The sequence below is a fragment of the Cervus elaphus genome, chromosome 4 (assembly GCF_910594005.1).
Source record: "Cervus elaphus chromosome 4, mCerEla1.1, whole genome shotgun sequence".
Taxonomy (NCBI): Eukaryota; Metazoa; Chordata; class Mammalia; order Artiodactyla; family Cervidae; genus Cervus; species Cervus elaphus.
Genome location: NC_057818.1, coordinates 62,088,393 through 62,101,349, shown reverse-complemented (window position 1 = coordinate 62,101,349; position 12,957 = coordinate 62,088,393). Strand labels below are relative to the sequence as shown.

The following is a 12,957-nucleotide window of genomic DNA, read 5'->3' as shown; positions in this document are numbered from 1 at the left end:
TGGCTCAGACAGTAAATCATCTGCCTACAATGTGGGAGACCTGGGTTCGATCCCTGGGTTGGGAAGATCCCCTGGAGAAGGAAATGGCAGCCCACTCCAGTACTCTTGCCTGGAAAATCCCATGGACAGAGAAGCCTGGTAGGCTACAGTCCATGGGGTCGCAAAGAGTCGGACAGGACTGAGCGACTTCACTTTCACTTTTCTTTCTACCTTTACCATTTCACATATGTTTTCAAGTATCTACATGTAGAGTGTAACAGTCCCTTACTCTCCTTTTGATGCCTGCAGGTTTAGTATAAATAACAGAAATTCAATCAAGTAAATATTAAAGATCATATACATTACTTTTTTTTATTTTTTGCTATTTCAATATCAGTTTATTAGACTTTGCCTTTTACATATACATTACTTTTGTATGGTTTCTAAGGTTGAATCTCTTTTATTGAAATATAATTGATTATATTCATTTTGGCTGTACTACATACATGAGGCAACATTTGCTTTATAAAAACAATTACGACGATGTGTATAGCCATCTATCCTCTATGTCATTACAATATTTTTGAACATCTTCCTTACACAGGATAAAACAGTCCCATCACATATATAAATACCTAGGAGTTTGTATGACTTGATCCTCTTCATCTCTTTTACCTGGAACCACACCACACTTCCTTCTGGCAACAACCAGGTATTTGTTTTTCATTACCTGTGAAGCTGTTTTCACTGTGTTTTGTTTGTTATATTCCACATATAAGGAGATCATGCAGTATTTGTCTTTCTACATCTGACTTCTTTCACTTAGTATAATCCTCTAGATCCATCCATGTTGTTGCAAATGGCTAGACTTATTTATGGCTCAGTAATATTCCTGTGTGTGTGTGTGCCTTGCACACAACACATCTCTAATTTTTCATCTATTAATGGACACTTAGGTTGCTTCCATATCTTGGCTATTGGAAATAATGCTACAGTGAATAGTAAGAGTGCCTATATCTTCTCAAATTAGTGTTTTTCTGTTCTGCCAGTAAATGGCCAGAAGTGTGAAACCTGGCTCACGTAACAGGTTTTTTGTTTTTTAATTTCTGAGAATCTTTCATATTGTTTTGCATAAATGATGCACCAATTTACAATACCAGCAACAAGGCCCAGGAGTACCCTTTTCTCTACAGCACTGCCAATGTTTGTTATTCATTGTCTTTCTGATAATAACTATAATGTGGTATCTCACTGACCTTGTGATTTGCATTTCCCTGATGATTAATGATGCTGAGCATCTTTTCATGTGTCTGCTGGGCATCTGTATGTGTTCTTCCACCCTGATAGAGTCCCATTAGCTGAGTAAGGCTGGAATACACGCATACATTTTGTCTGAATTGTTGTAACTTTGAGCTTTGAATAAAACCGTTGCCACATGTGTGAGGCATATGTTTCTTTTCAGTGTGTATTTTCAGATGCCTCGTGAGACTTGCAAACTGGGTATAAGTTTTGCCACACTCATTACATTTGTAAGGTTTTTCTCCAGTGTGGATGGTTTTATGTTGCGTAAGATATGAATGTCTTGTAAGGGCTTTTCCACACTCATCACATTTGTAAAGTTTCTCTCCAGTATGAGTTCTCTCGTGACCCCAAAGCTGTGACCGTTCAATAAAAGCCTTATCACATTTATTACATTTAAAAGGTTTTTCTCCTGTATGAATTCTCTGGTGTGCCATAAGGTTTGAACGCTGGGTAAAATGCTTGCCACACTCATTACATGTGTGTGGTTTCTCTCCAGCATGCATCTTCTGATGTCTGCTAAGGTGTGAAAATTGGGTAAAAGCTTTGTCACATTCATTGCATTTGTAAGGTTTCTCTCCAGTGTGCATCCTCTGATGATTCGCAAGATGTGAATTTCGACTAAAGACCTTGCCACAGACATCACATTTACATGCTTTCTCTTCTGCATGCACTCTCTGATGTGCTGTAAGGGGGGACTGGTGGCTAAAGGCTTTGCCACAGTCACTACATCTGTAAGGTTTCTGTCCAGAGTGAATTCTCTTGTGATTTGTGAGGTTTGATTTTTTGCTAAAGGCCTTCCCACAGTCATTACAGTTGTAAGATTTTTCTTGAATGTGTGTTCTCCTGTGTTGGGCAGATAACACAGTGGTTTCCACACTAGGAGGAATTTGATGAAGTTGGGAAACTGAGGACCCGTTGCCGACTGACTTCTCAACTTGAGTGCTTCCACACGTTTTCTCCTCAGTTGTAAATCTCTGCAGTTCAGCCACCTGTGTCTGCAGTCTTGCTCCAGTTCTACTGTCCAAACACTTTATATTGTTTCCAGTGATGATTATGTTATCAAATTTCATTGTTAACAAATTTCTTATGAATGGCTTGTCATGCGTGAAATATTCATATGTATTACTTCTTACAGAAACATTCTGAGGAAAATTAATTAAGGATTTATTATCCTGATCTTCCCTCTGACTGAGATTTTTGTTGTGGGTCAAAAGCACTTCTTTGTCATTTCTTGCATCACATCCCCACTCACTCTCACTCTCCTGCATATTTTGACAGACTTCCTTGAGGTCAAAATCCTTGATGCCATAAGTTTCATTTTTCTCTAATGTCATCAGGTGGCATAATTCTCCTTTATTGATGTCCTCTTTGGGGGATGATAATTCCTTGATTGCAAATGTGGCAGAATAGCTTCCTATTACATAGAGTTGGAAAATATTTCATGTTGAATTAGACACTTACACAAAAAATTATACAATGATCATAGAAGTTCTTCAATCATGGTCTTCAAACACTATGATAGTTTTTTTTAGTTTTCTTTTTATACTTTTTCCAGCATTAATGTTTTCTCTTATCTCAGATAATAAAATTTCAAGTACATACAATGTACAATGCACACTTTTTTGCCATATAACTTGGATAATTAAATGATACTCCATAAGTAGAAAGTCTGTCTACGTACTGGCTTACAGAACTGGAGGCATGAAATTGTAATTGAGATTTGAGACTGTCTTCCCTAATCCCTAATCTTTATAATACTGTTTAATCACATGTGAACATGATGCAAGAAAAAATATTTTTACAAATCTATACATCACAATAATTGATACATGTTCATAAATCATGATAAATCTAGCAAGTAAGTTAATAAATAACCACAATTATACAAAATAATAGTCTCTGGAATTCTAAAAGACTCTTGAGTAAGTACAAAAGAAATTTTTTTTCATTCCAGAAGGAGCACACGATAGGAAAAGTAAAAAGTATCTTGAGAAGCACTGACTTTTGAAATATCAGGCTCAGATCAACACACATATGTATAAAGTTTAAGAATTAAGGAAAACTGTCTGAAATCTCAACTATGGGATTTCATGGAGTATCAATTATATGGCAAAAATATACATATATAGTGTACAGTAAATGTTTTGGAAATTTGTTACCTAAGGTCAGAGAGAACATTCATATGGGAAAAAATTACAAACAGAGACGTTTTCCTCACCCAAGGAGAGCAGGTTCCTGTAGGTCTCCAGCATCACGTCCTTGTACAAGGCCCTCTGAGTAGGATCCAGGCATTCCCACTCTTCCTGAGTGAATTCTACGGCCACATCCTTGAATGTAAACAGTCCCTGAAAGGAAACATTTCACCAAGTGAACAGGGAGAGAGTTCTGAAAATCAGTCTTACAGAATCAGATGTGTAAGGACTGGCTTGGCTGGGATGAATGTTCTGAGTGATCCATGTAAGATAATTCTGAGCAAGTTACAATCCTCCAATTTTTTTTAAACTGAGGTGAAATTCATATTAACAAAGTTAGCCACTTTTAAAGTACCATTCAGTGACATTTAGTACATTTACAATGTTGAACATCACCTCTTTCTCATTCAAAAATATTTCAATCATCTCCAAAGGAAATCTTTTACCCATTCAGCAGTTGTTTCTTTCTTCCCCATTTGCTATCAGTCCCTGGACACCACTAATGCTTTATCTCAACAGATGTACCTCTTTGGGATATTTGCATATAAGTAGAATAGTATAAAATGTAACCTTTTGTCTGATTTCTCTCGTGAATATACACATACATTTTAGGATTATTTGTTCTACTTTTGTGAAACATGTCATGGGTAATTTGATATGGATCACATTAAATGTGTAGATGTATTTGAGTAGTTTGGCCATTTAAACCACATTCATTCTTCCAATCCAGGAGAAAATGTAGATTTGTTCATTTTTTAACAAAAAGAGTGTTTAAGTCTGTATGACTATCAGCCTAAAGAAAGTAGATATAGAAAGAGGTTAACATACTTGAAAAACAGGGTAACCATAAACCAAAAACTATTTCACAAAAACCAAAAGGAACAGAACACAAGCATAATATAAAAGGAAACCATCAAACTGCAAAAGGAGAAACAGAGAAAAAAAAAAGAAGAAATACAGAATCAACTGGAAAACAAGGTTTAAATTGGCAGTATATACCTATCTATTAATAATTACCTTTAATGTCTTGAATGTTCCAATAAAAGACACAGAGTGACAGACTGGATTGAAAAACTTGAGCGTACCATATGCTGCCTACAAGAGATCCACTTTAGATGTGAAAAGGAATGCAGTATTGATACATACTATAACATGGCTGAACCAAAAAAATTACTTTTCTTAGGTCTGCCTCCCAAAACGATAGAAATAAAAGTGAAAATAAACAGATGGGACCAATCAAACTTATGAGGTTTTGTATAACAAAAGGAACCATCAATAAAACAAAAAAGACAACCTACAGACCAGGAGAAAATACCTGCAAATGATGCAACCAACAAGTGCTTAATTTCCAAAATATACAGATATCTCACACAATTCAAAAACAAACAAAACACAAGCCAATCGAAAAATAGGCAGAAGATCTAAACAGACATTTTGTGAAAGAAGACATACAGATGGGCAAAAGGCACCTGAAAAGACGCTCAGCATCATTAATTATCAGAGAAATACAAACCAAAACTAAAATGAGGTACCTCACTTCACACTGATCACAATGGTCATTGTTAAAATGTCTACAAATGACAAATGCTGGAGAGAGTGTGGAGAAAAGGCAACCCTCCTACACTGTTGGTAGGAATGTAAGCTGACAAAGCCACTATGGAAAACAGTATGGAGGTTCTTCAAAAAATTAAAAATAGAGTTGCCATACGATCCAGCAATCCCACCCCCTGGAGATATATGTGGACAAAACTATAATTCAAAAAGATACATGCACCCCTATGTTCAAAGCAGCACTATTCACAACAGCCAAGACATGGAAACAAATGTCCACTGACAGACGAATGGCTAAACAAGACATCATGCATACATACAATGGAATACTATGCAGCCATAAAAAGAATGAAGCCATGTCATTTACAAGAACATGGATGCAACTAGAGATCATCATACTAAGTAACTCAGAGAAAGACAAATACCATATAATATCACTTATATGTGGATTCTAAAATGTAACACAAATGAACCTATCTATCAAACTGATACAAATTCACCAACAAAGAACAGACTTGTGGTTGCCAAGGGGGAGGTGGGATGGGGAGAATGGATTGAAAGTTTGGAATTAGCAGATGCAAACCATTCTATATAGAATGGATAAATAACAAGGTCATACTGTACAGCACGAGAACTATCATCAATATCTTGTAATAAACCATAATGGAAAAGAATATAAAAAATGTGTGTGTGTGTGTATATATATATATAATATATATAAATGAATCACTATAATGTACACCACCAGACACTGACAAATCATTGTGAATCAACTACACTTCAATTTTTTTTTTTTAAAGAGACTACTCTTCTAAGAAAAAAAAAAGATACTCTTTTTCTGTGAATGTTTCTGGCATTCTTTCAAAAAGAGGAATAGACTGGGACTTCCCTGGGAGTCCAGTGGAATCCACCTTCCAATGCAGGGGACCCAGGTTTGATCCCCAGTAAGGGAAGTAAACTCCCACATGTTGTGGGGCAACTAAGATCACTCACTCTGGAGCCTGAGCACCAAAACTAGAGAGAAGCCCATGTGCTACCTCTAAGACCCGACACAGCCAAATAATTAATTAATTGAAAAATAAAAAAGAAATAGACAATAGATGGATGGGTTTAGTTGTGGACTCAGTCTATCACTTTGATCTATATTACCCTTCTCATGCTGAAAACACAGGTTTGTTTACCCCTGGTTTGCACTATGGTTTGATGCTGCCCTCCAACTCTGTTCTTTTTCACATTTATTTTGGGTATCTGGGGTCCACACCTATTCAAAATGAATTTTAGGACCAGGGTCACATTTGTACAAGATTGACTGCTGGGATTCTGACAGGAATTGTTCTGAATCCTTGTATCACTCTGGCGAGTACTGCCATCTTAACTACTCTAAGTCTTTCAATCAGCAATCACAGAATATCTTGATATTTATTTTTCTTTCAACTCTTTCATCAATACTTGTAGTTTTCATTGTACAAATCTTCCAATTCCATAAATTAATTCTTATTCCTTCTGATGGTCTTGTGAATGCAATTGTTTTACTTACTGTGTACAGAAATATTTTAGACCCAGAAACACACTGATTCACTTCTTTAACTTTTAAAATTTCAAAAAGCATGTTTCCCCATCAGTCTTTCATTCTACACCTCCTCGGGTATTACCCACATTAGTATTGCATTGGCCAAAAAGTTCATTTGAGTTTTTCTAATCTGAACGAAATTTTTGGCCAACCGATACACTACTTACATATATAGCCTCTTTGGTTTACATGGAGCTGAAGGGCACGCAGAAGGGTTCTCTGCCCCACCTCACTGACACCAGAGCCTACTCCCACCTCCAGTCCACGTGAGAACAAAACCTTTCACAGGAGGATCGCCTAAAGGACACTCTTCCCAAGTTCCGGGTCACTGGGTCACAGTGAGGAAGAATCTACAGGGAGATGAGAGGAGACTCAGGGAAGGCCCTGTGTGTGATTAAATATTTTAGGCAGGAAACTTCATGGACAGAGAAGTTTAACAAGTCCAAATCATGTCATTTTAGGAAAGAGTTAACAGATCAACAAAGAGTATGATTTTTACCTGGGAAAGCTCCATTCCTTCTTCTTTCCTCCTCTGTTTGTTAGATTCTTCAGGTAAGATTATTCTGTATGAGAAAAATATGTTGTTTAATTCTTACAATCAACATACCCCCCTGCTCTGCCACAAACATACCAGGAGGAGAACCTTAATGTGGGGAAAGATGGTCCTTTGCTGCCAACTGTAACAGGAGGGATCCAGGGATAATAAATTTCTACAGGAAGACCAATTAGTAAGCTTTTCACCCACTTCAGGAAGCCCTTTCCTGCCACCGACACCCACACTCTGCTGCAATTGCATCACCCTTCATCCATTTGGCACTCAGCCCAAGAAATCTTCATCCTCCAAGTTCTCTCTTCCAGGTGGCCAGCATCCAATGACTGGTTGATGCAGGATATGGAAGTTACCCTTTATGTTAATAGGAAGCAACTCTGGAGGGTCAGTTCAGTTCTAGAGCTCCCTGTGAGCTATAATGAACAACTGAGATTTTTGTCCTGAGGGTGATGGGAAACCATAAAAGAATTTAATGCCAAGGATGACACAAGCAAATTTATGATTTACCCCTGATTCAGAGATAGAGAAAGACAGGCTGAGAAAAAGATATGCCTCTATCTCTGGGCCTATGCCTCTGTTTCTTTCTTAAGTGTTTTTTGTAACTGCTGCAGAAATGGAACACATTTGAAGTTTTAACTATACTGACAAAGTGGTCTACTCTGGGTTACAGGTGAGTACACTGAGGCTCAGAGCAGGAGTAGTTTTACAAAGTTACCCTGAAAAAGTCTAAGTTCAGTAAGCAGAACTGGGTTGAAGTGGCAGTCTGGACAGACTTAAGTAGAAAGGGTTCGTCCTAATTCCAGACTAACTTTCATGTTCCTGAGCAAGAGAAACTTCTTTTTCATGGGTTTAATTAATTTCAAACATTTAATTCTTCTTTTCCAAAAAACATTATAATAAAAAATATAAAATGACAAATAGTTATTACTCCAGAAACACAAGAAAGAAGGTCACCCACAGAGATATGCTCTGAATAATTTCTTCATCATGAACTGGGCTCTACTGGAACAAAGTTTCACATCAATCTGAGAAAGGTTGGAACCTGGGACCCCCCCTCCCCCCAAAGCACTGCTCTGTACCTGAACAAATGCATCCTGAGCACAGAATACAAAAAAGCCATAAAGAACTAAAAATAACTGCATACATGCACAGCTGGGGCAAATTATGAACAGTAAGATACCCCCCCCCCAAAAAAAGTGATGAATAGGTTCAAGGGATTAGATCTGATAAACAGAGTGCCTGAAGAACTATGGATGGAGGTTCATGACACTGTGCAGGAAGCAGTGATCAAGATCATCCCCAAGAAAAAGAAATGCAAAAACGAAAAATGGTTGTCTGAGGAGGTCTTACAAATAGCTGAGAAAAGAAGAGAAGCAAAAGGCAAAGGAGGAAAGGAAAGACATACCCATTTGAATGCAGAGTTTCAAATAGAAAAGAGAGATAAGAAAGCTTTCCTCAGTGATCGATGCAAAGAAATAGAGGAAAACAATAGAATGGGAAAGACTAGAGATCTCTTCAAGAAAATTAGAGATACCAATGGAACTTTTCATGCAAAGATTTGGGCACAATAAAGGACAGAAATGGTATGGACCTAACAGAAGCAGAAGATATTAAGAAGAGGTGGCAAGAATACACATAAGAACTGTACAAAAAAATATCTTCATGACCCAGATAACCACCATGGTGTGATCACTCACCTGGAGCCAGACATCCTGGAATGCGAAGTGAAGTGGGCCTTAGAAAGCATCACTGCGAACAAAGCTAGTGGGGGTGAAGGAATCCCAGGTGAGCTATTTCAAATCCTAAAAGATGATGCTGTGAAAGTGCTTCACTCAATAGGCCAGCAAATTTGGAAAACTCCGCAGTGGCCACAGGTCTGCAAAAAATCAGTTTTCATCCCAATCCCAAAGAAAGGCAGTGCCAAAGAATGTTCAAACTACTCCAAAACTGCATTCATCTCACACGCTAGCAAAATTATGCTCAAAATTCTTCAAGCTGGGCTTCACAGTAAATGAACTGAGAACTTCCAGATGTTCAAGCTGCATTGTGAAAAGGCAGAGAAATGAGAGATTAAATTGCCAACAACCGCTGGATCATAGAAAAAGCAAGAGAATTTCAGAAAAACATCTGCTTTATTGACTACACCAAAGCCTTTCACTGTGTGGATCACAACAAACTGTGCAAAATCCTTAAAGAGATGGGAATACCAGACCACCTGACCTGCCTCCTGAGAAATCTGTATGCAGGTCAAGGAGCAACAGTTATAACTAGACATGGAAAAACAGACTGGTTCCAAATCAGGAAAGGATTACGCCAAGGCTGTATATCGTCACCCTGCTTATTTAACTTAAATACAGAGTACATCGTGCAAAATGCCGGCCTGAATGAAACACAAGCTGGAATCAAGACTGCCAGGAGAAACATCAATAACCTCAGATACACAGATGATAACCACCTTTATGGCAGAAAGCGAAGAAGAACTAAAGTGCCTCTTGATAAAAGTTAAAGAAGAGAGTGAAAAAGTTGGCTTAAACTCAACGTTAAAAAAACTAAGATCATGGCATCTGGTCCCATCACTTCATGGCAAATAGATGGGGAAACAGTGGAAACAGTGAAGGGGGCTGCAAAATCACTGCAGATGGTTGACTGCAGTCATGAAATTAAAAGAGACTTGGTCCTTAGAAGAAAAGCTCTGACCAACCTAGATAGAACTTTAAAAAGCAGAGACACTACTCTGCCAACAAGGTCTGTCTAATCAAAGCTATGGTTTTTCCAGTGTCATGTATAGATGTGAGAGTTGGACTATGAAGAAAGCTGAGCGCCGAAGAATTGATGCTTTTGAACTGTGGTGCTGGAGAAGACTCTTGGACTGCAGAGTCCCTTGAACTGCAGGGAGATCCAATGAGTCAATCCTAAAGGAAATCAACCATGAACATTCACTGGAAGGACTGATGCTAAAGCTGAAACTCCAATACTTTGGCCACCTGATGCAAAGAACTGAGTCATCTGAAAAGACCCTGATGCTGGGAAAGATTACGGGCAGGAGGAGAAGGGGACGGCAGAGAATGAGATGGTTGGATGGCATCACTTGATGGACATGGGTTGGGCAAGATCCCAGAGTTGGTGATGGACTGGGAAGCCTGGCGTGCTGCAGTCCTTGGGCTGCAAAGAGTCAACTGAGCGTCTGAACTGAAGACACAAACAGGCCAAAACCCAACTGCCACTTCTGAGGTGCTGAGAACAAAGGCAGGGTACTGAAGAGGATCTGTGCACACAGCATCACCAGCGGGTGGGCAGACCATCTAAGCCACACCTCCAGTCAGACCTATTTATCTGCCCCCACTCCCACCCCATTTAAGGAACCAGTCCCACCTCCCATCAGGGAACAAGCAACGGCAAATGTTTCTTCTTCTTGTTCACTTGTCTTGCAGCACAAATCCCAGTAAAGCTTTGCCTGAATTCCTCGCCTGTCCTGTTCCTATTGAGTAGAGCCCAAGAACTCAGATCTGTAACAAATCCAGCCCATCCTTTAACATCTGCATAGAGGGAACTTGAGGGGACAATCTATCTATTTGGATACTTCAGTTCAGAACTCACTAACTGAGCTGATCAGTTAAGGCAAGAAAGAAGCTACTGAATATTAAACTGGTTAAACCAGGTTTTGAATGTTAAAAGGTGATCAACATCCCTTCCACATGCACAGTAAACCAGATATCAAGTAGTGAGTGAAGTCGCTCAGTCGTGTCCGACTCTTTGTGACCCCATGGACTGTAGCCCACCAGGCTTCTCCTTCCATGGGATTCTCCAGGCAAGAATACTGGAGTGGGTTGCCAGTTCCTTCTCCAGGGGATCTTCCCGACCCAGAGATCGAACCCAGGTCTCCCACATTGCAGGCAGACGCTTTAACCTCTGAGCCACCAGGCAAGCCCGACATCAAGTAGAGCTGATGTCTATCCAGAATAGTTTCAATACAGAATACAGTAGAAAGCATATAAACCTGGTAACCTGAACAATAAAATTTACAGTAAAAATAATTTGGATATTTAAAACATATCCAATGGTTCCTGAGATGAAAGCTAAAACAAGTGTGAGGAAACATCAAATTTAGAAAAGACTGACATGAGCCATAGAATAAAGGGGGTGATCGCAACAGTACTGGTAATAATGGCCATTTTCAAAAGAACTCTGTGGTAACACAGATTCTTCCCCCATTTCTTAGAAGGGGAGAGAACGACCTGGAACTAAGTCTCTGCCCTCTGGAAGGCCTGGGATTGCAAATGGAGTCATCATCTGAAGCAAAAATTAGAAAATGCAGATGCCTCAAACACCTGCTTTTGCAACTATCACTCTCCTCTGCATAATTTAAACATGTCAACAAACTTTAAACAAATATAGCTGATAGAGACACTACTTAGTACTTCATAACTTAATATTCCACATGTAATCAACGCAATTCAGCTGGGTTTGGGTTTTCCGCTTTCGCCACCAGCGTGCTTTGTTCTCTATGTGTCTCCCCGGGTCCTTCTGCTTCTCTCCTTGTGTCCTTTTCTGTGTTTCCTCCTCTGATTATAGGCATCATTTTGTTTCCCTCCCTCTCTATTCGTCCTCCCACAGACCGTTAGGCCTTACTCTGTTGCAATCTCTGTTCAATCCCTGTAATTTTTTCTCCCCAAACGTTCTGATGCCTCGCTAACTGCATATATTTCTGCTTCAACATTCCCTCTCTGCTCTCCTAGGAGGGAGGTCAAGGGCGATCCACCTCCCGAGTGAGGACTTGCTATAACGGAATAGGGCGGAGGAGAGCGCGGGGGAGAGGGGAAGGAGCCGGGAGTCCGCCAAAAGGTTGAGAGAGGTAATCAAAGCAGGAAAATAGCGCTGCAGGCGTTTAGCGTCTATATCGACCGACCTCAGAAAGCTTGGGCCCGTACCTGAGTCGGAGCGATTTTAACCGGAACCGGGCCCGGACTCCCGGGACCGAACCGAGCCTTCTGGCGACGCCGCAATCGGCGGTAGGGGCGGTCTCAAAGCAAGAGCGACAACCGGGTTCAGACGTTTACGTTACCGAGACACCCGAAACCCAGCTGTGGAGGATGAGGCCTGAATTCCGCAGGACGCAGTAACGAACTAAACAACCAAGTCACTCACCCGAGCGCGTCAGTCTTTCCGCGGGATCCCCTTCCGCAGCCTGAGAGAATTGCGCATGCGCACCGTTGAGTAGGGGGACAAGACCGCCGAGGGGCGCCCGTCTCTGACGTCCGGGTGGAGGGAGGCTGTGTCCCTGGATGGGCGGAGCCTCAGACGCCTAGTCTCATCCTGGGAGATACTTGTCTCTTCCTCCTCTCCGAATGAGCTTTGCGTTTCTACTTTGGATCCTTTGAACATGTCCGGTGTCCTTTGGAGCCAGGCTCGGTGCGGAATTAGAGAGCCGGGCCACTTCTATTGGAAGTGGCCGATTGACAACGGTTTATGTGAAAACAGCGAGCGGATGGACACAGACCCTCTGAGCACTCACGCGGCCGAACGCTGGGACGTGGGGGCGGGGCTTGGTACTGTGGGCGGAGCTTGGATTCTGGCCCTTTTGAAACCCCAGGCCGTTACAGCTGCTTTACTTAAGCGACAGCAGGAGTTTTAGAGCGGGTGATGGAAACTGGTAGTAACTGGAAATGCAAAATTGTCCCTGTGTGGAATGTGCAGTTTTATACTCACTTCCCTTCGGAGCGTTACTTTTTCTTTTGTTCCCCATTCACTTGGAGCCATCAAAAGTAAGAATTGGAGGGGAGGAGGGGGGACAGTTCCTGGTGATCTATAGGTTA

General features: G+C 40.5%; 1 protein-coding gene across 5 annotated transcripts; it reads right to left on the bottom strand.

The window, feature by feature from the left end:
• Window positions 1-397: 397 nt before the first annotated feature.
• LOC122689848 (zinc finger protein 677-like) lies at window positions 398-12,579 on the bottom strand. Of its 5 annotated transcripts, none has more exons than XM_043896646.1 (5): window positions 12,290-12,579; window positions 7,094-7,157; window positions 6,762-6,944; window positions 3,500-3,626; window positions 398-2,695 (listed from the first exon to the last, which is right to left on the bottom strand). In XM_043896646.1, the coding sequence occupies exons 4-5, from the start codon at window positions 3,531-3,533 to the stop codon at window positions 1,188-1,190; spliced, it is 1,542 nt and encodes a 513-aa protein (XP_043752581.1). In that variant the 5' UTR covers window positions 3,534-3,626; window positions 6,762-6,944; window positions 7,094-7,157; window positions 12,290-12,579; the 3' UTR covers window positions 398-1,187. The 5 variants fall into 5 exon arrangements, with proteins under 5 accessions (XP_043752581.1, XP_043752588.1, XP_043752566.1 ...); XM_043896653.1 differs by lacking the exon at window positions 12,290-12,579 and adding an exon at window positions 8,842-8,903; XM_043896631.1 differs by lacking the exon at window positions 6,762-6,944.
• Window positions 12,580-12,957: the final 378 nt, after the last annotated feature.